This window comes from Ischnura elegans, chromosome 10 (genome assembly GCF_921293095.1).
Source record: "Ischnura elegans chromosome 10, ioIscEleg1.1, whole genome shotgun sequence".
Classification (NCBI taxonomy): Eukaryota; Metazoa; Arthropoda; class Insecta; order Odonata; family Coenagrionidae; genus Ischnura; species Ischnura elegans.
In genome coordinates, this window is record NC_060255.1 from 66210932 (window position 1) to 66238220 (window position 27289).

The window sequence follows — 27289 nt, forward strand, 5'->3', positions numbered from 1 at the left end:
ACTACTATATGCTGTTAGAAATAGAATATAGAATAGAAATTCAGAAACATGCAGTAGGTTTTACATAGGTTAGTAGGCCACACTACAAGTCATGCAATCTATTTACGCGTTCTATTGCTGCCGTTATAATCTCTTATTGATCGTGGAAAAAATGACATTCGGAATCTGTCTGTTCTGCAATCTATCTCTCTTATTTTATTTATATGATCTGATCTTCCGTAGTACGTTGGCGTCCGCAAGATATGGTTAACTTCGTCAGAAAAGACACTGCTCTTGAATTTATCTAAAAGGTTTAGTCTATTTTTCAATCTACGGTCCGACAGAGATTCCCATCCGAGTTTATGTAAGAGGTCAGTTACACTAACAAGACTATCGTAACGACCTTTCACATACCTGGCAGCTCTTCTTTGCACGCGTTCTAACTCTGTTATTAAGCCTTTTTCATGAGGGTCCCAAACACTGGCAGCGTATTCCAAATGTGGTCTAACGAGGGAAAAGTAGCTAATTTCTCTCACTTTGTCGTCGCACTTTCCTAATATTCTTTTAACAAAACCCATTTTACGATTAGCTTGACCGGTTATTTCTCGAATATGTTTATTCCACGATAGATCATTATTGAGTCTAACCCCTAGATATTTCACAGATTCAACTGCCTTTAACTGCGTGCCCCGAATGACATAGTTACGCTGTAGGGAGTTATTCTTCTTCCAGAAATTCATTACGACGCATTTTCCCAAATTTAATTCTAACTGCCAAGCATCGCACCAAGCTTGGATAGCAGCAAGGTCATTCGTTAGTTCATCTATATCTTTGCTGGAACGGATTTCTCTGTAAACTACAGCGTCGTCTGCAAATAATCGTAACTTACTCTGCACTACTTCGCCAATGTCGTTTATATAAAGCCGCGAGAAAAGCAGCGAGATGAATGGACGCATAAAAGAGTAATGATGATTTTTAAACAGGTATACCTTCCGGCGAGTCTCAGCTTCGCGGCGAGAAATTACTATGTATTGCAGGTCATGTAACTTATAATTTAGGGACGATTCGCGGAATATCAGAGTATAGTACTAAGTATTGATGTCTTTTCTGCCATATATGAAAAAAGCAGCGACATGATTGGACGCATATCAGAGTAATGATGATTTTTAAAAAGGTATACCTTCCGGCGAGTCTCAGCTTCGCGGCGAAAAAATACTACGTATTGCAGGTCTTGTAACATGTAAATCAGGGACGATTCGCGGAATATCAGAGTATAGTACTAAGTACTGATGTCTTGTCTACCATATATGAAAAAAGCAGCGAGATGAATGGACGCATAAGAGAAATGATGATTTTTAAACAGGTATACCTTCCGGCGAGTCTCAGCTTCGCGGCGAGAAAATACTACGTATTGCAGGTCTTGTAACGTAAAAAACAGGGACGATTCGCGGACTATCTTTCTATGGTACTACGTATTGATGTCTTGTCTGCCACATATCACAAAAGGAGCGAGATGAATGGACGCATAGCAGAGTAATGATGAATATTATAAAGTCATACCGTCGGTCAAGTCAAAGCGTCGCGGCGAGAAAATTTTAAGTATCGGAGGTCCTTTAACTTGTAAATCAGGGACGATTCGCGGAATACCAGAGTATAGTACTAAGTATTGATGTCTTGTCTACCATATATGAAAAAAGCAGCGAGATGAATGGACGCATAACAGAGTAATGATGATTTTTAAACAGGTATACCATCCGGCGAGTCTCAGCTTCGCGGCGAGAAATTACTATGTATTGCAGGTCATGTAACTTATAAATCAGGGACGATTCGCGGAATATCAGAGTACAGTACTAAGTATTGATGTCTTGTCTGCCATATATAAAAAAAGCAGCGACATGAATGGACGCATATCAGAGTAATGATGATTTTTAAACAGGTATACCTTCCGGCGAGTCTCAGCTTCGCGGCGAAAAAATACTACGTATTGCAGGTCTTGTAACTTATAAATCAGGGACGATTCGCGGAATATCAGAGTATAGTACTAAGTATTGATGTCTTGTCTGCCATATATGAAAAAAACAGCGAGATGAATGGACGCATAACAAAGTAATGATGATTTTTAAACAGGTATACCTTCCGGCGAGTCTCAGCTTCGCGGCGAGAAATTACTATGTATTGCAGGTCATGTAACTTATAAATCAGGGACGATTCGCGGAATATCAGAGTATAGTACTAAGTATTGATGTCTTGTCTGCCATATATGAAAAAAACAGCGAGATGAATGGACGCATAACAGAGTAATGATGATTTTTAAACAGGTATACCTTCCGGCGAGTCTCAGCTTCGCGGCGAGAAAATACTACGTATTGCAGGTCTTGTAACATGTAAATCAGGGACGATTCGCGGATTATCAGAGTATAGTACTAAGTATTGATGTCTTTTCTACCATATATGAAAAAAGCAGCGAGATGAATGGACGCATAACAGAGTAATGATGATTTTTAAACAGGTATACCTTCCGGCGAGTCTCAGCTTCGCGGCGAGAAAATACTACGTATTGCAGGTCTTGTAACTTGTAAATCAGGGACGATTCGCGGAATATCAGAGTATAGTACTAAGTATTAATGTCTTGTCTACCATATATGAAATAAACAGCGAGATGAATGGACGCATAACAGAGTAATGATGATTTTTAAACAGGTATACCTTCCGGCGAGTCTCAGCTTCGCGGCGAGAAATTACTATGTATTGCAGGTCATGTAACTTATAAATCAGGGACGATTCGCGGAATACCAGAGTATAGTACTAAGTATTGATGTCTTTTCTAACTTATATGAAAAAAGCAGCGAGATGAATGGACGCATAACAGAGTAATGATGATTTTTAAACAGGTATACCTTCCGGCGAGTCTCAGCTTCGCGGCGAGAAAATACTACGTATTGCAGGTCTTGTAACTTGTAAATCAGGGACGATTCGCGGAATATCAGAGTATAGTACTAAGTATTAATGTCTTGTCTACCATATATGAAAAAAGCAGCGACATGAATGGAAGCATATCAGAGTAATGATGATTTTTAAACAGGTACACCTTCCGGCGAGTCTCAACTTCGCGGCGAGAAATTACTATGTATTGCAGGTCATGTAACTTATAAATCAGGGACGATTCGCGGAATATCAGAGTATAGTACTAAGTATTGATGTCTTGTCTGCCATATATGAAAAAAGCAGCGAGATGAATGGACGCATAACAGAGTAATGATGATTTTGAAACTGGTATACCTTCCGGCGAGTCTCAGCTTCGCGGCGAGAAATTACTATGTATTGCAGGTCTTGTAACTTATAAATCTGGGACGATTCGCGGAATATCAGAGTATAGTACTAAGTATTGATGTCTTGTCTACCATATATGAAAAAAACAGCGAGATGAATGGACGCATAACAGAGTAATGATGATTTTTAAACAGGTATACCTTCCGGCGAGTCTCAGCTTCGCGGCAAAAAAATACTACGTATTGCAGGTCTTGTAACTTATAAATCAGGGACGATTCGCGGACTATCTTTCTTTGGTACTACGTATTGATGTCTTGTCTGCCACATATCACAAAAGGAGCGAGATGAATGGACGCATAACAGAGTAATGATGAATATTATGAAGTCATACCGTCGGTCAAGTCAATGCGTCGCGGCGAGAAAATTTTAAGTATTGTAGGTCCTTTAACTTGTAAATCAGAGACGATTCGCAGAAATCTGTCTATAGTCCTAAGTATTGATGTCTTGTCTGCCATATATGAAAAAAACAGCGAGATGAATGGACGCATAACAGAGTAATGATGATTTTGAAACTGGTATACCTTCCGGCGAGTCTCAGCTTCGCGGCGAGAAATTACTATGTATTGAAGGTCTTGTAACTTATAAATCAGGGACGATTCGCGGAATATCAGAGTATAGTACTAAGTATTGATGTCTTGTTTACCATATATCAAAAAACCAGCGAGATGAATGGACGCATAACAGGGTAATGATGATTTTTAAACTGGTATACCTTCCGGCGAGTCTCAGCTTCGCGACGAGAAAATACTACGTATTGCAGGTCTTGTAAAATATAAATTAGGGACGATTCGCGGACTATCTTAGTATGGTACTACGTATTGATGTCTTGTCTGCCACATATCAAAAAAGCAGCGAGATGAATGGACGCATAACAGAGAAATGATGAATATCATAAACTCATACCGTCGGTCAAGTCAAAGCGTCGCGGCGAGAAAATACTACGTATTGCAGGTCTTGTAACTTGTTAATCAGGGACGACTCGCAGTATATCTGTATAGAGTACTACGTATGAATGTCTTGTCTGCCACATATCAATAAAACAGCGAGATGAATGGACGCATAACAGAGTAATGATGATTTTTAAACTGGTATACCTTCCGGCGAGTCTCAACTTCGCGGCTAGAAATTACTATGTATTGCAGGTCATGTAACTTATAAATCATGGAAGATTCGCGGACTATCTGTGTATAGTACTAAGTATTGATGTCTTGTCTGCCACATATCAAAAAAGGAGCGAGATAAATGGACGCATAACAGAGTAATGATGATTTGAAAACTGGTATACCTTCCGGCGAGTCAAAGCGTCGCGGCGAGAAAATATTAAGTATTGTAGGTCTGGTAACTTGTAAATCAGGGACGATTCGCGGAATATCAGATTATAGTACTAAGTACCGATGTCTTGTCTGCCATATATGAAAAAAACAGCGAGATGAATGGACGCATAACAGAGAAATGATGATTTTTAAACAGGTATACCTTCCGGCGAGTCTCAGCTTCGCGGCGAGAAAATACTACGTATTGCAGGTCTTGTAACATGTAAATCAGGGACGATTCGCGGAATATCAGAGTAAAGTACTAAGTATTGATGTCTTGTCTACCATATATCAAAAAAGCAGCGAGATAAATGGACGCATAACAGAGTAATGATGATTTTTAAACTCGTATACCTTCCGGCGAGTCTCAACTTCGCGGCGAAAAAATACTAGGTATTGCAGGTCTTGTAACTTATAAATCAGGGACGATTCGCGGAATATCAGAGTAAAGTACTAAGTATTGATGTCTTGTCTACCATATATCAAAAAAGCAGCGAGATGAATGGACGCATAACAGAGTAATGATTATTTTTAAACAGGTATACCTTCCGGCGAGTCTGAGCTTCGCGGCGAGAAAATACTACGTATTGCAGGTCTTGTAACTTATTAATCAGGGACGATTCGCAGTATATCTGTATAGAGTACTAAGTATTGATGTCTTGTCTGCCATATATCAAAAATGCATTGAGATGAATGGACGCATAACTGAGTAATGATGATTTTTAAACAGGTATACCTTCCCGCGAGTCTGAGCTTCGCGGCGAGAAAATACTACGTATTGCAGGTCTTGTAACTTGTTAATCAGGGACGATTCGCAGTATATCTGTATAGAGTACTACGTATTGATGTCTTGTCTGCCACATATAAAAAAACCAGCGAGATGAATGGACGCATAACAGAGTAATGATGAATATTATAAACTCATACCATCGGTCAAGTCAAAGCGTCGCGGCGAGAAAATACTACGTATTGCAGGTCTTGTAACTTGTTAATCAGGGACGATTCGCAGTATATCTGTATAGAGTACTACGTATTGATGTCTTGTTTGCCACATATCAAAAAACCAGCGAGATGAATGGACGCATAACAGAGTAATGATGAATATTATAAACTCATACCATCGGTCAAGTCAAAGCGTCGCGGCGAGAAAATATTAAGTGTTGTAGGTCCTGTAACTTGTAAATCAGGGACGATTCGCGGAATATCTGTTAGTAGTGCTAAGTATTGATGTCTTTTCCGCCATATATCAAAAAAGCAGCGAGATGAATGGACGCATAACAGAGTAATGATGATTTTTAAACAGGTATACCTTCCGGCGAGTGTCAGCTTCGCGGCGAGAAATTACTACGTATTGCAGGTCTTGTAACTTGTTAATCAGGGTCGATTCGCGGAAAATCTGTATATAGTACTAAGTAATGATGTCTTGTCTGCCATATATCAAAAAACCAGCGATGTCAATGGACGCATTTGTGAGTTATGGTAAATATAGTACAGTGATACCGTCAGTTGAGTTTTAAGCTAAATGTTGGCATCACTGCAGATTGTTGGGATAAAACTGTGGGCCAAGGTAACACAAGTACCTTTGTTTTCCAGTTATCCGCTCTTCAGTGTGTAGGGTTGTAAAGACCCCTTCAGTTTCCAATTCGCACACACCTGTAGCTAAGAATGTCTAATATTATTTTCAATGTAAATTTTGTTAATTGGTTACCAGCGTACGAAGCAATCAAGCTTTTAAAAGTACTTATGCATACGTAACTAAGTACGTTCTTACCTTCTCCAGCCTTTTTCCATTGCAGTAAGTTATGCGTATTGTACGTCTTCCTTTTCTTGGGCTTGTATCCCTTTCGATAGCGCCATTTCCTGTACGGCTTGCTAGACTCATCCATCGCACCCTTAGACCAAAAGATCGCACCACAAAAAAAATTATTGACGACGCGACCCCAAACGTGCCTTGATCCAACGATGGGAACCAAAGAGAACTTGTAGTACAGACTAGTGATGGGTCGTTCGTGATCGATTCGTTCAAAATGATTGAATCACCAACTGACTCATTGCGCAAAATAAAGTCGATCATCAATCAGCCAGACTTCCTGTTTATTCAGTGATCGATCCTGAGTATTTCTTGTGTGTATAGGTCTACCGTTGTGCTTTTATAAAATTGGTTGTGTTTATCCCGAATAATTCCAGATGGTCGCTTTTTTCACCCAATTCCCTACATAGTTGTAAGATCCGTGCTGTGGTAGTAGCGACTTTGTTGAATATCAACCAATTTTCAAAGAAATTATAATTTTTTGGAAATATGCACGTGCACAAATATACCATAAAGGTATTCTATTAAGTTTTTCTAGAACTACATGGATTTTAAGATTCAGTTTTTCATTTGCATCGTATTTTAAACCTCAAAATCAACTTGTATAACTCATTATTACGAGGGTTAATCAAGGCGATAATCTCAAAAATTGTTACATGTGAATGTTATGTTTACATAATTGAAATTGAAGGTACAAAAGTACAGTTGGCTGCATATTGAGGGTGGGTAATGATATAGCCTTATAAGAACATCTCAATCAAGAACACAAAAGTTGATTTTGGAATATTTATGCGACTTTAATGGTGGCAAATTACTCGCATGCCTTCTAATTAGAATAATTCACAGAATAAGGTATTATCACAGAGTGTCCCCACTCTCTGATGTATGACTGAAGGGCTTTACAGTCACAAAGGAATTAGCAATATCGTATATTAAATAACAAAATCAAAAATGTTGCCCATGACTAGTTTATTCTTTCTGCATGTGCCTAATAAATATAAATTGCACTTTATTATAAAAAAAAAGGAATGCATCTTGCAAAAATAATAAGGCTATAAAAGGAAAAATGCATGTCATCCCTTCAGTAATTACATCTGAAACATGACATTTATGTTCTTCACTGGCAATGCGTATTAAATAACAAATCTTACAATATTAGGTAGAGGCACAAAATCATTGCAAATTACCATTGAGGAACATAATTTCTGAAACCCTCTTTGAGGATAACCTGTTTCGCCTTTCAGAAAGAATCTGTCCGCTTTTAGAAAATATTCTTTCACACGGTACAGATGTGGCTGGTATGGCAAGCCGACTACACATTATTTTTAAAAGATGTGGATATAAGGTTTTACGGTTCAATCACCATGCCAGAGGATTTTCTGTCCTCTTAATAATATCTTCTCCCATGTGTTTCTCAAATTCAATTATCCCAGCTGCAGTGCTATTTCGAGTAAGAAAAAATTCTTCCATTGTGTCGTCGAAATCCTCCCATATGGAAGAAGTTGATGGTTCCACAGAGGAGGTGGAATTCAATCGAGGCTCTTCTGGGGCGTTAGAGCAAGCTTGCAGCGTGGACAGCCTCTGTTGAATTGCTCTTGTTGTATTTTTCAATGCAACCTCATTTGTGAATCCATGTTTCTTGAATCGTGGATCCAGAAGCGTGCTTTCTGTGAGGATAGGGTTTGCCTCTATTTCTGCTGATCTTATTTTCATTTGATCAGATATTTTTGTTGCCATTTTTTTTATGCCTTCAGGCAAGTTTGTCTCACTATTTATTCTCTCTACATGCTTTTGCAGAGCTTTACTCACTAGTATAACTTTTGATATTGTCACTTTGTTTTCACTACTTAATTCTACTGTCACTTCATAGAAAAGCCTTAATAGCTCACAGGCTTTTGTGAGTACAGACCACTCTTCCTCAGTCACTGGTTCAATGTCTGTAGTGAACAAGGGCATTGTGGACAGCACAGGTTCCCTAAGTGCAATCATTCTTTGGAACATATCATAGGTTGAGTTCCACCTTGTGGGGACCTCCTGTTTTAATTTTAAGTCGCTCACCCCAGATTGCTTCTGGAGAGCTCTTAACTTAGCAGAAGCATCTGGCCTACGCTTAAAAAATTCAACTATCTGCTTCACCCTAATTTGTAGTGCAGAAATTTCCTGCACACCTGCTTTAACAATTAAATTGATGGTGTGCGCAAAGCAAGGTATGTGTCTCCAATGACACTTTTTAGTAGCAGCCTTTATATTTGCTGCGTTGTCACTCACTACCACAGATATTTTTTCAACTACTTCCCACTCTGTGGCTATTCTTATTATTTCAGTAGCCAAATTTTCACTCGTGTGCTTTCCTGTTAGTTCAAAACAATCTAACAAGTAGGACTTCAGGTCACATCCGACCTGAAAATGCACTGTCACTGCGAGAAAGCTGTCATTGTTGATTGAGGTCCAGGCATCAGTTGTAATTGACACTGAATGAACTGATTGTAATGTATTTAGGACCATTTCCTTAGTGCTTAGATACAGCTGTGGCACAAGGGTGGAAGATACAATTTTCCTGCTGGGCAACTTACAATTAGGGTTCAATAGATATACAAAATTTTTAAATTCTTTATCCTCCACTAGTGACAGAGGACGGTATTCTTTTGCTATCATTTTTATGAGTTGATGGTCTAACTGTTTATGTCTCTGCTGGGAAATCGGTTTATCTACATAATTGGTAATTCGTGGCTGATCAGTAGTAGCTCTCAACACCATTGGCATGACACCCGGAGCTTGGTCAGGTGTAACGTCAGGGCACGGAGGTACAGAGGAGGAAGAATCTTGTGAATTACGAAGGGCTGAGATATCTACAAGTTCCTCTCAGTTGATCTCAGGAGGGATATCTTGGCGACTTAATTGGGACCCTGGATGCTTAAATTTAAGGCGCCTTCTTAAATTACTAGTAGCACCTCCTAGAAAAGACATTACTTGACTACACAACCCACATTTTGTCTTTCCTGATCCCATGTCAGTGAACGATGTCCACAGCAAGCTTCGCTTTCGCTTCTCCGTGGTCCTTTGAAATGAGATGTAAATGTAAGGACATATAATAGATAGTTTATGCATGTAACTTTCTATGACAATGAGTATAGTGATATATGTGATACACCTATATGATGTATATCTTATACTCTATGGTATTAGTAATTGAAGAGCGAAATAAAAAATTAATGAGAAAGGATGAACTGAATTTGGTGTTCAAAATACAAAACCACAGTTCTTTTCCTTCAGACATGCTATTACAAAAGCATGTACACATTTTTTTCATAAACTTAATTGCCTCAAAATTCGTAAACCTTCCCGAAAAATATAAATTCAAAAAAAGATTCTGCGTATCTGCAGTACCAATTCGCTACCACCACTCAACCACAGGTTATTAATAATTTCAAATTATCTGTTGACTACAGTCTCTGTGGTATGTTAATTGCAATCAATTTCTGTCACATCTCAATCATAATTTGCTAAAACTATGTGATTCATTTCAATCGATAGGTCACCGTCAATCAATGATCGGTGTTGATTGGCTAACCGGTTTCATTGGATTGGAACTGACGCAAATCCCTGATTGAATTCAAGATTCAATCACGGATTTGAGTCAGTTCCATCAAGTCAATCAAAATGATTGATGATCGAAATGATTGAATCAGTTGATGGAATCACCCAAGTGACTTGAATCATAAAGATCGAATCTTTGAAAAGAACCACTTTGCCCATCTCTACTACAGACCGGTCGGCCAGAGACTGCTGTTGCTGTTAAGGGGAGTGCCAGCGCACTGTGGAGGAGAGGCAAAGGAATGAAGTATGACTCGCGGGAAAAAGGAAGATGAGTAGGATGAGTCAAAACGGTTGCGCGTGATCGAAAAACTAGCTGCAACGTCTCGCCATTTCCCAAATTGTAGCGCTGAATTACGACGTGTGGCATACGTGGCAGCCTTTGTTTTTGATGAAGGATTATATTTTGCTTTGGTTGGTCGAATTTTCTACATGTGATTTTGCGCCGTGGTGATGAACATTGGAAACGATCAAAATTCGTGAACTTTTATTACATGTAGCTCCTCATGAAAACCTTGCATAAAACCTATTTGTTTATGGAGGGCACAGATTTTCCTTTTATTACTACTCTGAGGACAGAAACCGCTAGGTACTTACGTCCATCGCAACACAAACTGGTAAATAGAAAGCGTCTGCATCGCCTTCCGCGACCGTGCTAAGGCACATTTTTTCATTAATTATCGCCATTTTTACTTAAACAGGGTTCAAATATCGGGTGAAGCCTTCGGACATCCTTAACAAAATCCTCCAAAAACGAGGTGGCTCAAGGAAAAGGAACTGGCCCCCATATGATGAACATGTGGAAGTCACACGTATTAGCTTAGTTCGGCGCGAGCTCTATCCTCACTTATCCAAACTAATATTTCCGGTCAAATCATTTAGTAATGAGGCACGTAGAAATTCCAATAAAAATATAATTCCACTGGAGAAATAAATGAGGAATCCAGCAGAAAAAAGGATAATATTTCCTTGACTAATAATATTTCCTTACCTAATAATATTTCCTTGATTTTCGGACGCAGCAGCATTTTCACCAACGTCCTCCAGGTTAGGGTTGTTGATGGAACCGTAACCAGAAAAATCAACTCCCTCACAACGATTCGCTGCGTCTTGCCTGTAAAGAGATAAGAATTATGAAGTGAAAACTTATTATGGCACATTAAGCACTTTTGTAGATGGGTAAAAGACATTGGACTCGCGACACCGTCACCGCTACTACATATACGTATAATTATGTATATTCTGTTCATATAGTTCTGTATGTTATGTATATTCTGTTCTACAGTTCAAAAAAAAGTTATTAGATGTATAATGGGTGTTTCACAAAGGACTTCGTGTAAACCACTAATGAGAGAACTAAGACTGTTAACTATTGCATCTATGTATATATATTGTGTAGCAATTTTGGTGAAAGAAAATATCCATAAATTTAATACTAATGAAGAAATTCACCCCTACGGCACAAGAAATGCATACAATATTCATGAAACTTTTCACCAAAAAAAAAAGAAGATATCTTCAAATAATCCTATGGTTATGGGTACCAAAATCTATAACTTACTACCTGACAGTGTGAAGTGTACAAAATCGACATAAGTATTTTAAAAACTCTTAAAAGAGTATCTGATAATGAAATGTTATTATACTGTAAATGAATTCTTTAGTGATGATCACAAACAATGTTAAATTGAATCATTTTCTTTATGACCCATGCATACTGTGATGCTTTTGTACTTTGTATTTAAATAATTATGTTGTACTTTATATACTGACGAATCTGATACCTACATTTGTATGGTCTGCGGAGAATAAATTATTATTATTACATACACAGTATACTCGCTATATATGCAGTACTTGTGGAGGGGTACAAACCATTGGACTCGCATCACCGTTACTACACATATGTATAATTGTGTATATTCTGCATATACACAGTATACTCGCTATATACACAATACTTGTGGAGGGATACAAACCATTAGACTCGCATCACCGTCACCAGTCCATACTCGTGCATGAGTGTGTACTCGATACAAGAATAGTGAAGGTTAGTACAATGTAACTCAATTTCTTTTAATGCGTTCAATTTGAGTAGCTTATTCGAATGTTGTGCTGTGTGAAGTGTAGTGTTTACAATTATATATTGTAGAAATATAAAAAAGGAAACACACGGAGAAAAAATTTTGAAGTGAAAACTTCTCATGCCGCGTATAGCACTTATTTTCAGATTGGTAAAAAAACTCAGACCTCGCGTGACCGTCACCTCAAAATCGTCACCGCCTCGCTGTTAACGAAGGAGAGGGAAATAAAGAGAGAAAGAGTTTTGAATTTGCTCATTCCTCAAGTATGAAAATGTATTCTGAAGCAGGAAGGATCGCTACATTTTGTGTTGACAATAGTTAGTCGATTTTGTTCATAGCAATAGTTATAGAAAATATTTTCTTGAATTTCGGCTAGTAACTTGGCTTTTCCGAGTTTATATTCCTAATGCAGTTAGTAGCATAGGCTTGTTGTACATTTTTTAACATCAATCAACGTCCGAAATTTTTAAAATAAAAAGTTTTCACTTCCAACGGCAGTTCCACGACTGCCATGTTTTTGTAACATTTTCTTTCGCCGTAGCCTCCTAGATGTTACAAGCTGTACAAGTCGGAATCGTCGGAATATCCAAATTTCGACTGTCATCTGTTTGAAATTAGTACGCCCAGTACGCCAGTTTTTGTACATGACCTTATTAAGGAATATTATAGAAATTTTCCCACACAAAGTTATTTGGGCTGCTAACATTTTATTAATACTCTACATTTATAACTAATGAGTATCATAGGTTATCTACGAGAAGCTTTTCATACCAATATCACAAAAAAACGTGAAATGGAAGGGAAAGATAAGTCGGGAAGAAAAAAAAACTAACCATCATTCAAAAGTCCTCTCATGAGTTCACAATAAAACGTGAAATTTGCCTCCAACTTTCCATGAGTTGGTGATGTCATTAGATTTCCAATCCATTAACTCCTTCAGGAAGAAACTCACCAAAGGAGGGAATCTCTTAATTAAATTGTGTTAACAACAACGAACCGCGTGAGGACTATGTGCCATAATGGGCACTTTCTCAATCCCTCCGAGATCTCAATCCCTCTGAGACTCAATCCCTCTGAGACTTAACCCCTCTGAGACTTAATCCCTCTGAGACTTCATCACGAGGAGACGATTCGCGAGCGCCTGAGTACCACTCTCGCGAAAGTGCCAGAGTACGTCGTGCCTGCCTGATCCACGCGTGCCGCTGATCCTCGCGTCCTGTGAAGTGTTCACAATTTATAGTGAATTCACCAACGGTGTCGGCCTCTTTACGCCATGTGTGAACTTCAATTACTTTCCGCCACCGTTTACCCAATTGTAAGGTGAAACGTCAGCGTGAAACCTGTTTCCCCTCCTCTGCCTTCACCTCCCCTCTCACGCCTGCTTCGAGCACGGCCGCTATCCGGTAAGCGAGCGGGCCAGCTCTCTCTGCTACTGACCTCAGACAAGGAAAGAACTCCTCCTGCCCGGCATCTTCCCAACGGCAAGAGTACATTAACCTCAGGCAATTTAGTATTTTATGTATTGTGATCCTAAAGCTTACCTTGGTTATTAAATGTATTGATACTGTTGGAAATCAACCATATTGTTTGTTATTTGTTTCACTCCTAACCACCTATTTCTCGTCAATTCATTCTCGCGACGTGTGTGCGTTGCAACTAACAGAGAAGAGTCAATCCGCTCGCCATGAGTAGTGTTGCCGCGAGACGAGATGAGACTTTACCCAGTCTCGTTTTCTGACCGCGGGTATCATCTCGAGTCTCGTCAACCCCAAACTCGTCTCGTTTCCCCCCAAAATAAATTAAGCACGGTTTCCATTGCGTGCTTAATCGCTGAATCGATATTCTTGAAATAGGAGAGCCATTAATATAAATTGCAAATACATATTTATCTGGACACCAATTCCATCAAACTGGCGCTAAAATCATTGATTTTATTGATGTTGAAGTTGTTTCAGGTTTCCCACCGGATGAGGTTCTCCATCACTGCCGACGTTTCGATGGTCGCGTCGTCCTCTACCTCAATAACCCCGAAAGATATATCATGCAGGAAGAGGTACACACTTATTTCAATTATTATTCGTCTTTCTATCGTGGTGATGTGCTCTGCGAAATTGGAAATATCACTTTCTCATAGCGTGCAAAGTATAAGCAGTATTACAAATGCCGCTTGGTGATACTGTATACATATGCAAGTATAATCCAAAATATTTCTGTCGTATAAGCAAGTACTGAAAATTTCCACTTAAGGTACTCCAATTTTTTCTGGATAAATTTTCTAAGGTTATTATCACAGGAAACAATGTCATCGTTCAACCTCAAAAGAGCGGCAAGCATTTAAAGGGAGAAAAGTTTTATGAAAATCAATTAACTTTTACATTTCAAATTTTAGTTTTTAAATGTTGAAATTTTTAGATTTTAAAAAGAAATTTATAATTAGAAATGCTGATATTTTAATATGAATAGTAGTATGTACTTGAAACAATGCAAGGTAGGTAACAATTTAAAAATACAAATATAAAAAAGTTATTGAAAGGAAATAGTGTTTTTTTGAAGTAACAACTGTTTTAATAAGTCACACTTCTCTCTTTCTATGGCAATCCTAGCGTTACTCCTCTCCATCTTCATTTTTATACTCAAACTTTTGTTTAGTATTTCTTTTTTCTTTAGCTCATTCCTTTCTTTCATTATCACCATCATCTCTTCCCTCTGCCTGATAATTTTTTCTTCTTGCTCCCTCCTTGCATCAGCCATATCACTTTGCTTCTTCAGGTGCAGCAACCATTGTTTTTCCAGCTCCAACTTGGTTTTTGATGGATTGCCTGCATTAAGAGCCCTTACTCTTTGTCTTAGGGATTCTTCTGGTTTTTAGGGGCAATTGCTGAGGGGATTATTTCTTGATTTTCATTGGAACAACCTGGAGTGTTTTCATCATTTTCTGTAAATTTTACTGTATTGTCTGAATAGGTGGAAATATTTATCTGGGAATTGTATGTAAAACAATCTGTATTTCCAGCGGCCTTATCCCCCAATATATTGGCTATTCTTTGTTCGAATTCGCAATAATCCCTGCCATCATTGCCACTTCTCCTCTTATGATCTTTCTTTTTATTGTAAGCTTTTTTGATGGCACCAAACTTCCATCTCACCTGATAACTATTCAACTGAAAATAATAAGTGACAATTCAACTCAGAAAGGTGTTTCAACAATGCTCTCTTAATAAAAGAATGAATTCTCTTCTTGATAGATAGCAATTATCTATCAATAAGACATCTATCTTTCACATAAGGACTTTTCATATTACACAAATAAAATTATTGAGGAATTGCTTGCCTCAAAGCAGTGGCGGCTCGTGAGTCAAATGCTAGGGGGGGCGCACTCCACCGGGGGGTCATAATTTTTTAATATTTCGTGTATTTTATTAAGTTTTTACGGCAATCTAGGAATTAAATTCTGTGATGCCATACGTTCCGTTTTTTTCAACAAAAATACCTAGTTTTCCTAATAAAGCTTGATTAATAAATACTAAATGCAGTAGACTCTCGGTCATACGGATCGGCTTAGTCCGGACTCTCGATGATACTGATCAATGATCTTGAAGAATAAAAATATATTTGCTGCGATATTTTGCAAATACAAACGAAAATACGTAACTTTAGGTTTTAGCGTCTACATTCTTCGTGCGGATATGCCCGCAATACACTTCTATTGTTCGTTTTGCAATCATAATGCGTTATTTGTCAAATCTATACAATATTTGCAATGATTTAGGTAGCAATGACACTTGTAACATCTGAGGGAGGAGAGTGCCACTGACTTCCACTAGGCAACAAACACTACTAGAATGCGCGCGCTTTGCTATTGCAGATGTAAACTTTGATGGCGGTGTTCGCGTTGCTTCTTGAATACAGTATGATTTAAAATCAACAATTAAACATTTCTCACACATTTTTAATAAAATATGAAATACTCACAGGCCTTTAGTTATATTGCAAAAGTCCATCCGTCTTTCATTTTGTCCAGCAAAGTGATCAATTACCCGTTCGTTGAAATCAGCGCTGGACAACAATTTCTTTCTGATTGAACACATGGCAAGGGCACTAGTCTATAAATAATCAAGGGACGACACAAAATAGGCCGACGTAAAATACGACCAAAAAGAACAAGGTGCCTGGACACAGAATTGGGACAATTTTTCCCTATATTTCCCTTAAAAAAACGAGCACTATTGATTAACTCAAAATTGTCTTCTTGAATGTACACACAGCACTAAGAAACTTCTTAATCGGCAATTACGCACAATTAACTCCTCGAAAATGATGTCTGAACTCATTTCACTCCGTTCTTTCCGAGAGTCTTGCCGTTACTATAAGGACGACTTAAGGGAGATAGAAGTCGTGGTCCACTAATGCTGATTCAGCTGAGGGACGAATTTAAGGTCAGCAAAGGCATTCAAGCAAACAAAGGACGTCACTGACCATCTCCTTGAGTCTAAGATTCATATGTGGTAAACACACGAGACGCCAACGGGTCGCATTTGGAATAACCGTGTCTTCGAAATCATTGCCATGATATAATAGAAAATAAGTTCTAGATCGTAAAAGAAGACGACTCGACTGAGCCACAGATGGGAGCTGTAAGGATTTCCGCACTGATATGAACTCTTCGAGGCCACTTAAATCAGACCCAAGTGGGCATTTTCCGTCAGACAGCTACCGCTCTGCCACTGAGAAATTAGGTGAACATGAACTAATACAACAAGGACGGCTAGAAAAATGATGAACCTACACACAAAAGGTGCATTGTACGCGGCACTTCATGACATTAATGGAATGACTCTATTTAAAGTCGCGCTTAACGATTTAAATCATATTTAATCCTTCACCCTATCACGCACGCAACTATTTCTTAAATTATAAATCAGTGGGGAATGTTAACTGATTTTTCCTAATACTGCAGGTCTTTTGATAAATTTATCTGAAAAATAGGTACCGCATTTCTAATCATCGGGAAGATATGAATACATTGTTAAGGCCTAAATATTATAATATTAGTTTCCCCAAGGTTCTTGAAATTCGTAATCATAACAGAACTGTGTCAAATACTCGAGAATAGTTTTCCTTCATCAATACGGCCTTTAACTGGTTGGATTTTATGTGTTCCGGGATTCAAACACCAAAAAACGCAAGCATAATGGGATAATTTATTTACTGTAGCAATACCTACCAGTAATTAAAAATTTAAATCGTATAACTACACCCAGTACAGTGACCATTCTGATTCCGTAGGTCCCTTTTCTGTGGCAGCACCAAGTAGACGCCAGATTATACGCCCGCCGGCCTGCGCAGCGATGTCAACTCACTCGTCGCTCTGCGCATTTTCGGACGACGTCCCAAGACATCCATAAGACGCAACGTTAGACGCGTCATAGCACCAGCGGCCCCCACCTCTACCACTCTCCATATAACCGTATGGGGATGGATTGGGACGTTCTGGCCAGCGCCCCACGGCTACAAATACGAACTTCTCGCGCTATTTCTTTTCGTGTTTTTCCAACACTTTCGATGTATGGGACTGAAAAAACGCTTTGATTAATTAGATGTATAATTATTAATTAATGGATATTTATTTTTTTTACTTTTTCAAATATTTGGGAGGGGCGGCGTCCGAGAGTCCTTATGGGCAAACCGCCACTGCCTCAAAGTTTAAGGTGCATGAAGAATTTACATCCTCTGCCACCTTTTGCCAAAAATATTTGTTCCTCTGCGTTTTGTCATGACTGATATCCCTGCTTTCGTATGCTGCCATAAGTGCTAGTGTGGCTTCTGGGGTCCATGAAATTTTGGTATTCTCTAAATTAGTACTAGGGTTATCAGTTGGAGGATTGCTATTGTAATTTAGTGAATTTGAAACTGAAGTTCCTGAAGTTGAAGGGGCTGACTTGGGAGAGGAAGTTAGGTCAATGGTTTGAACGGTGGTGGTTGCGTGCTGTTTCATTCTAGTTGATGTGTCATTCTCTTGCTCTAGTTGAGGTGGATTGCCTAGAGATTCTGTATGCCCAATAATTTTTATTTTTTTTCCGGCACAAGGCTTGAATAATATTTTACCGGATTTTTTCATCTCCTCAAATTCATCAGTAGAAATAACCTTTAAAATGGAGTTCAATTTCATGTTCCAGATTATTATTATCATAAAGAAGATTAGGATACTGACATTAATTTTGCTCAATAATCTATGGTTTATAGCCTTACTACTTCCAACCCATGAAAGCAAAAAGTGAAGACTTAATTTTCCCACTATCCCTTATTTTTACAAGTATGAATAATTCTGGCATTGTTTAAAATTTTACCACTGTCATGGAAAACTTCTTATGTTTTGGTTTAGACATGTAAATTTATTGAAATAATGATAGTTTCTTTGTACTTGCATTGGTTATGCTGCAGTCAGCATCACCACAAAGTTTGTGAAGATAGATCAAAGGAATAATTAAAGAAAACTTGCCAGAAAACGCGTTAGGGTGTAGGGATAATAAGAGGTCAAGGAAGGCATTTCTATTGCTGAGACTACTGTTACAGAAAATGATCCATACAAGCAAACCATTTTACAGTATTTGTGGATTTGGATAAGGCACATTGAAAGGAATAAAACATTCAATACTATATGGGGAAACTTGGATTGGATTTCCAAGATACTCATCTGCAAACTCCACTGGGACCAAGTAGACAGTACATACGAGAGGATGAAGATATAGGGAAGTATAAAATCTACAAAAGATGATAACCTATCACCAGTTCTTTTCAGCTTGTTTGTGAGCATTGAAAGAAATAGAAAAACTAGGAAGTCGATTTGAATAGAGAAGACATAAATACACTATAAGCTATGCAGATGACAATGCTATCACTTCAGGCAATACGAAAGACCCCATAGAACTAACTGAACACAACTGCAAATTTTTTCAAAGAATAATGATTGAAATTCATTAGAAAACCATTCATTACATAATTGTGTGGGAAGAAATAAAGTATAAGCCAAATTCTCCCTCAATGGAGAGAGATGTTAGTGATTTGAATTATTCACTTAAATTGGAAGCACCATAACTCAGGATGGAAGAAGCATCACCGAAGTAAAGCATCAAATACCTCACGCTAATGTAGCATTCATGGCAATGAGGCCTTTATAATTCTCGAAACATTTTATGGCTTGTATGGCATTAAATTTATAAAATGAGCTTTTCACAATATATGCTGCATTCACTTTATGTTTTAGTAATAAAATATTCGAGAAACATACCTATTTTCAGCGAAAAGCAAATAATATACACATAATACTACATGTTAACCGTTTATCTTTAACATTATATACCTTATAATAATTTACCATAACAAAGTGCCAAAAATATGTCATTTGAATTAAATAAACTTACTTTAAACATTATAAAGGATTTCTGAGGACTCAAAAATAACAATTTCGTTCAAATTCCTTCAAACATATATTGTTGACTTATGTTTATGAGAAGTGAGTTTTCGAATGACTTAAAATATTGCGCCATGCAAACTGCGATTTGATTCAAATACTTATATATTTACACGTAAAGATGGCGCTGCAAACGTCATAACTCTCAATTTCCTGCGAGTCAAGCAGGAGTCGACTTGTGTCACAACAATCTGTCACACACATTGAATGGAACATGGAAACCGTGACACAAGTCGACTTGTGTTGACGTTGGGACGGGGATATCATACCGTTTTTCGCTAAAAACAATAAATTCTCGAAATTCCAACACGTCAATCTTACAACATTTCCAATTATATCAATTTGGATATGATAGTAAATAATTAAGAAGTAACTTCAATAGATTAGTGAAGATTTCTCGTCGATAGTTTCGTACTCATCACTACAGTTAGGAGAACCGTTTAAAAGGTAGCGGATGAGGACCAAGGGTCAGGGTCCTGGACTTTCATGGAGTCACCACACCGGGGCCTGGACCCCAAAACTGATTTACCCTGTCACCCGGGACGGGGATTGGAGTGGAAGGAGAAAAGGAAGGAAGCGCCGCCGCGATCACATTTACAAGGCAATCGGATTTCGCCAGAAATTGTGGGGGTGGTGACCATATGCAAATTTTGGGAGGTGGGAACAGGGGCACTTGCCCCCCCAAGATGCCTAAAAAATAGACAAAATATTCTATGGTTATCATTACGTTTGTTTTGTAATGTGTATTACAGAGCTAAAAACCATTTAATTTCAAATTAATAACTTTCATATTAAAGTAAAGGTAATATTTCGTAAAGTAATTGTTGTACCTTGTTTTTAATCTCAAGTATGAGAAGATTTTTTGACTGTCAAACCCTTGTGCCACTCCATAATATAATCCTTGGTGGTGACCGTCTGTAATAAATGTAACACTTAATAATAATGTTATCCACCCTTAATCCATCACTGCATTTTGGAGGAGCGGCTTGGCACTTAAACTATGAGCCATTTTCATGAAGTTCTTTCAAAGGTTTGGTTACACGGCACATTAACACCTACGAGTGAATGGATGCATGAACAACTTCACTGGACCGGCAAATAACATTTACGTATGAACCAAATTCCTGAAGGTTCAACAGAGTGATCTCCATAATACAAAACATATGCAACCTCGGCAGGGATGAATTATCAATGGAAATGCAAAAAAAATGATCCAAAAGAATTTTTATAGTTTCAATTTAGAAATTAAAGGTCGAATGTATAACAGAATGTTACAATGTTGCTAAATTACATGTTCCTGATCCTAATACCCTTAAGCCGATGTCCCATGGTCAAATTTGCATCAAATTTTGATACAACTGGCACGCACCGTCTCCCATGGTCAAAATTTCATCCAACCGGCATTTGGTCCTATCATTTGGACCAAACTCAGTTTAGTCCAAATGGATAGGACAGGTTCTAAATTTTCAACCAATAGGAGGAAACCAACCAATCACAAGGCCTTGACAGAATTTCAAGAAAGATATTGGCAATAATCGGTGATAACAATTAATCAAGCACCATTGGAAAGCTCACTGGGTGAAGTACTTCTGGGATATTGGTTAGAAGGTCTTGTTTCAAATCTTGGGTGAAGCCTTGGGCACCCCAAACAATTTATCAAAAGAGCAAATATGTAGTCCTTTATGGGCAACATGGACCAGGGAAAGGAATGAGCCTACCTACCCTGAATGTAAGATGTCACATACCTCATGATTAATTTGGGTAGAGCTCTATCCTCACCTACATAACCAACCCCAAAATTGAATCATCAATTGCCTGACACATTTACAAAACTGTATGACTATAGGAGAAAATGAGAAAGAATGAAGAAAAAATAAATGTGGTACATACCCTAAAATTACAGAAAAAATCTTTGTAAATAATGGTAGGAAAAAAATTGAATGACTACCTTCAAAGTAATGTCGCTAAGGACCTTGAGATTAAGCAAGCCTTGCACAACAAACTTAAATATGAGACACCTCCTCACCAAAGTGAAAGACACAGAGGACATAATGGACTGAAGTGGCATTTACAGATTTAAGTGTGCATACTGTAAAGCTCGCTATTTTGGGCAGACAGGATGAAGCCTCAATGTCGGAGCAGTAAGAACACAAAAGGGATTATGAAAAGGAAGAGAAGTTATGCAGTGTGCACCCACCTGACGTAATGAAATCCGGCAGACTGAGGACTTCAACCTCAATTCAATGTTCATGGTGAAGCAAAAACACAGTAGTATTCCACAAAATTTATTTAAGCTGTCTACTAGTTTCAACGTTTACACCGTCATTATCAAGACTAACTAGTCTTGCTAATGTTAACTAGTCTTGTTAACTAAGTTATTCTTGATAATGACGGTGTACACGTTGAAACTAGTAGACAGCTTAAATAAATTTTGTGGAATAGTACTGTGTTTTTGCTTCACCATGAATATTTCATCGTTCCACCAAGTAATGCCCAAATCAGTTGATTTTATTCTCAATTCAATGATTGGAAAGGACAAAAACCAATTGAAGCTGAAAATCTCACAAGTTATGTTCAAAACACACAACACATTAAACATGGGTTTTTCAATAAATTTAAAAATTCACACATTCACAAACTATCGAGCCCTGGATCCTGAGGCTGAGGGGCAACATATCCCGGCGGGACTCGAATCCGTGACCTATTGTTTGACAAGCAAGGATTTTACCCTGCCACAACCAAGGCCGGCTATGTCTTTTCATGTCTATGGAGAAAAGGCAAATTGCGAAGCCTTTGCTCAAACAATTATCAGAATATAAATTTGATTTCCAATGAAGATGAAATCGAATACCCCTATAACACCTCAGTGGTAGTCACAAATGTGTCCATGACTTTGTTGTTTATCACACTATTTATGATGGAATATCACTAACAGTAAATATAAAAATAAAGTAGATGAATGCATAAGTAAATATAAACATTCACTATCTTTAACAACTGCACTCACATCAATCTTAGGTTGATGACGAATGATCTGAAAAGAGAGAGCTGATGCCGAGCATTTTGTTTACTGACATGGATTTAATATATCGATCTTCATCCATTGATTCCACAATCCTCCTCCTTGGCTCCCTCCCATGTGTTATGAATCCTACTCTCCTACTGAGATGGTGATTTTCTGATGACATTTAGGAAACATTGAAATAAACTCCCTTTCACTCACAATTTACTACACCTCAATGCAGTAATTTGTTATCCATATAAAACACTTAAAAATATCCTATAAGCAATGGCAGCAGTGTAAAACCCCAAATGATGAAATAAAAATAATATCATCAACTTACCCATTTGGATTAGACATTAATTCTGCTTCATTCACACTTGACAAAAGACTCTGCTCTGCCTGCAGCGTCAAATTCTCAGTTCTTTCATTGGATGTCCCAGGTTGATCCCTAAAAGAAAATTTGGAAGTATGTTTAAGTAAGGCTCAACTGGGCAAGTTATTACTAACCTGGTAATAACAGTGATTTAAATAGGTATGGCTAGGCCATTGCCAGAAAACCTTCAAATGGTCGAGGGCATTGGTTAATGTACATGGGGTACAAGTTATGTAGTCCACCTTAATTAGAAGAGTAGATTAAAAGTTACACATACCTTGTTGCATAAATATTTAAGCACTGTATTTACAATATCTGAATCTAATGTTATCATGTCCATCGATAAGTGCATGAATGAACTTTAATTTTTTCCCCTGCAAAGTTGGTTTGCTACTTTGTTGTCATCAACAATCGTTTCAATCAAACAACAATCACGGACACATGGTCACTTAGATGGATGTGTGTACCAATTAATTGGAGGAAACTCACGACATTTCTTCAATTGGGCTCTGAATTTTATTAAAATTTAATTATTCAAAGATGGCTGATTTTGGGCTTTAACCCTTTTACTGCCAACCTATTTCAGATGGGATGTGCGAAGACAGCTATTTTCCGTAAAACATAATTTTAATAATTTCCGTATTTTACATAAATTACAGCCGTTAAAAAAAAAGGCCACAATCACGAAAAAAAAAAGTGGAATAATTCGGGCCGATAAATCGGTCCCTGGCAGTTTTCGCTCAACCAGCAAGGGTCGATATATTGGCCTGGTGGCAGTAAAAAGGTTAACATAAAACTTAAAATATGCAGCATTAACCAGAAGAAACTATGAAAAAGAATTAAAAATTGAGATTCAGGAGCAGAATACTTTTCAAAGCTGCCTCTTGAGTGTTTTGAAGGCCATAGATAGATCTAGGGAAGGATAGGTAGACGAAATGGCATTGAACAAAGTAGGAACTATTTCTCTCTCCCAAAGATCACTTTTTTAGAAAGTATGGGAGTACTTTGAAGGATGAGAACTCACCATTTAAGGCAGTGAAAATGAAAGGAAGGCTATAAATATTACAACAGGTTGCCAGTGAGGTCAATGAAAGGGTACAAATTACTTCATAGTGAGATGAGTAATGTACGTAGGTGAGGTCAGACAACTGAAATAAAGAAATTAACAATCTTACCTCTTAGTCTACCAAATCATAATTCCTGGATGATGGCAAAGAACCAAGAATTTTTTTTTCAAACCTGGTTTTTTTGCCATTTTACTCCCATTTCTTAATTAACATGCTAAATAAATTATGTTCAGCAATTTTCCAAGGATATCCAAATTTCTATCACACACATAAGGAAATTAGCATATTGCAGGATAAATAGAGGAATGTAATAGTCAAGTGGGTAGAACAGTGGGCTGAGAGCTAGAAGACAGAGTGCAGATGCAAACAGCAGATGTGGAATTTTTCCCTGAATGCAAACACTATGTAGCAGCTGAGTGTGAGTGCTCATTACTTTCTAAAAGCCTGGTAACATGGTACATTAACACGTACAAGTTAATGTACGTTTGCGTGAATGATTTTGGTGGTCCGGAACGGAACATGTACGAATGCATGAACGAAATTAGAACAGGTTCTATTTTCTGTTCATGCATTCACACAAGTTGGGTGGTTAAACGGTACATTTTGGCGTTCATACATTTAGACATTAACCCGTACGTGTTAATGTATCGTGTAACCAGGCCTTTAAGAGTGGTATTTTCAGACACTACTTGCCACTAATAAGTGGGAGGTAAAACAGTGGTCCTAAGTGGCCAATAGTGTGTTACTATATGCAGTGGCGTAACTATTGGGGGGCAGATGAGAGGATGGACCCCCCCAAAGCCTCAGAGAAATAAAAAAGTTATTAAAAACTATTGTCTAGTTTCGAACTTTAATAACTGCATCTCCTTAAAGATAAATCTTTAGTGCCAAATTGATGTAAAATGTACCAGGGGCACTGCTAGGAATTAAGGCTGGGGGGGGGAGGGGTTTAGGTACAACTAATACCGGAGTGTGTGGGGGTATGGACTACCCACCAGGAGAAGCGGTAAGTACGATGTTAATAAATTGCGATATTTTAAGATAAAAGGTTCAAAATGGTGAGTTTTACGGCTTTCTGAGGGATATTTTATTAATCCTTACACTATTCCATTAGTAATATCAATCCAATTAAATAAAATGGATTAAACTTAGAAATTTCTCTGAGCTCTGGGGGGGGTTTTAACCCCCAAAATCCCCCCCTCACTGCGCCACTGAAATGTACATCCAGGCATGTCATTTTTCAAAGATTTTCCTGCGCTCTCCGTTGCAAGGAGGAGGGGTTATAATCCCTTCCCCCAAACATATTCCTAGTTACGCCACTGACTATATGATTCAAAAGCCCCTACGTAATGCCCACTCAACTTTCACCATTCATGGAGGTTGAGAAAACGCTATGTAGTTGTCCCCTCCCAAGGTGAGCGAGAACTCTGAGCATTCATTCCTCCTGAATGTTCCCAATTTCACAGGCCTGTGGCAGCCAACAGCATCAGCGGCTTCACGCATGTCCCCTTCCAGTCCAATTAGTTTCCATACAGCCTGCCAAGCACTAGTAGTGTATTCACCCGCCTATCACGGGAGCAAAATCTGGTTTGAGATGACTCATGTGTTTCTAAGATTATGAAAGCCGTGCTCTGTACATGTACTCAATACATACTCCAGTTTTTTAGAATATAATTTCACTCTGTTAGTGAAAACAGGTGAAATAGCTTTCTTGCATGGTCAGAAAATAGCCTACATAATCAGTACTTGAATACACCTGAGTGAATTTATCCAACGTACTCCTTTTTGCTGACAGGATATTGGTGAGGAACTCACTTTGAAGGAATTGGAGATCTAATCTTCGCTGATTTCCTCCTCCTCCGGCGCTTGATCGTGTACTTAGAGCACTGAGGAAACAACCGAGGTACAGCACCCGGTTTAAGTTTAGGTCTTACATACTTTCCCTGAAAATTGAATGTGAGATATTTAGGTAAGGCAGAAAAAAATTGAAATGTCATCAATGAGTATATGAATTTTAACTTTAAGTAGCTAGAATGAAAAAAAAAGATAACAAGGGAGAAGAAAGAATATCATTGAATTACATGAAGTGAAAACATTTTTGGCTATATAAAGATGATCAATCACATTCCACTTCAGTTCATTAGCTTCAATAACGACATGAAGCAAAACTTTAAAATTTCTTTTAGAATATTGTAGAGGTAAATGACAAAATCTTGTCTGCTAATTATAGTATACATAAACTACCAAAGAAGTGTATTGTGAAGGGGCTAATTTATCACATACATAGTTGATTCACTGATTGAAGGCGATTACATTGTCTCGAGGCAATTCGTGGTTTAAAAAAATTGCAGCCATGAATTCACAAAACAGCACATGTCCTATTGGCATGAATTTGGGATTGATGGTTTCTAAGCATATTTTTGGGTCAACTAGAGCTGTTTTTTTGATTTTTAGTCCATGATTGCATTTTATGTTGTCACTATAATTTTTTTTTCTAACTCGATATCAGAAAATAACAGGCACAGGGTAAAATTTTACTCATGAAATGAAATAGGCCACCAAATTTTAAAGCAACATAAAAACTTACTAATTTATTTGTTAGCTTTGAATAAGTACAGTAAGTGGTGTCTCAAACCTTTGCTGAATGAACTTAGGTTGATGAATGCAAGATTTTGGGTTCTCCACCAATGTTTGTTATCTGTGAGAGACAACAGATTCAAAAGCTATCCAGCTTTTGTCTTCAGGGCGAAGGTGAGAAGCTTGGATTGTTTCCTGCCTTATATGGCACTGGCCTTCCTTCTGCTGAGCTCTGATTGGTCAGCTGTCTCTTCCTCACGTTGTTGATAGGGTAGCCATGGTTTCAGCTTTACGTTATTATGTTATGGGTCTTGTGGATTTCCAAGGCGTCCCCGATTTACCTTGTATAGAAGTGGCTCCCTTTTACCACTATCTTTGCTCTTCCAAAATTGATTTTTTGGCCTGCCTTACTCCAAGCATGCTATGCAATGGCTAACAAATGGAGTTATTTCTGTTTTGCGGCTCTTACACGCTCCTTCTTCCTTGTCACCATTCCTTGGCATGTTTCCCCAACATGATTTTCTGCAGGAGATGGTACTTCGAACATGCTTTCGCCCAGCTCCAGTGGGATGCGATCTTTTGGTCTACGTACAGTGTTTAGGATCTTGGTGACAAAATTAAAACTTGTTTAAATAAATAAAAGATCGTACCACTTTTCCACAAGAAAGAATCTTGTGGAAAAGTGCC

General features: G+C 38.1%; 1 protein-coding gene across 3 annotated transcripts in view; it reads right to left on the bottom strand.

Annotated features, from left to right (window-relative positions):
• Window positions 1–27289, bottom strand: part of LOC124166949 — a 127068-nt gene that overhangs the window by 97715 nt on the left and 2064 nt on the right. The window contains exons 2-4 of one of the 3 annotated variants that reach the window (XM_046544670.1): window positions 25841–25968; window positions 22926–23033; window positions 11018–11140 (exon numbers count right to left, since the gene is read on the bottom strand). In XM_046544670.1, the coding sequence (XP_046400626.1) occupies window positions 11018–11140; window positions 22926–23033; window positions 25841–25968 (359 nt within the window). Of the gene's footprint in view, window positions 1–6202; window positions 6282–6393; window positions 6598–11017; window positions 11141–22925; window positions 23034–25840; window positions 25969–27289 lie in introns of those variants that run through there. The other 2 variants (XM_046544672.1, XM_046544671.1) reach the window with 2 other exon arrangements.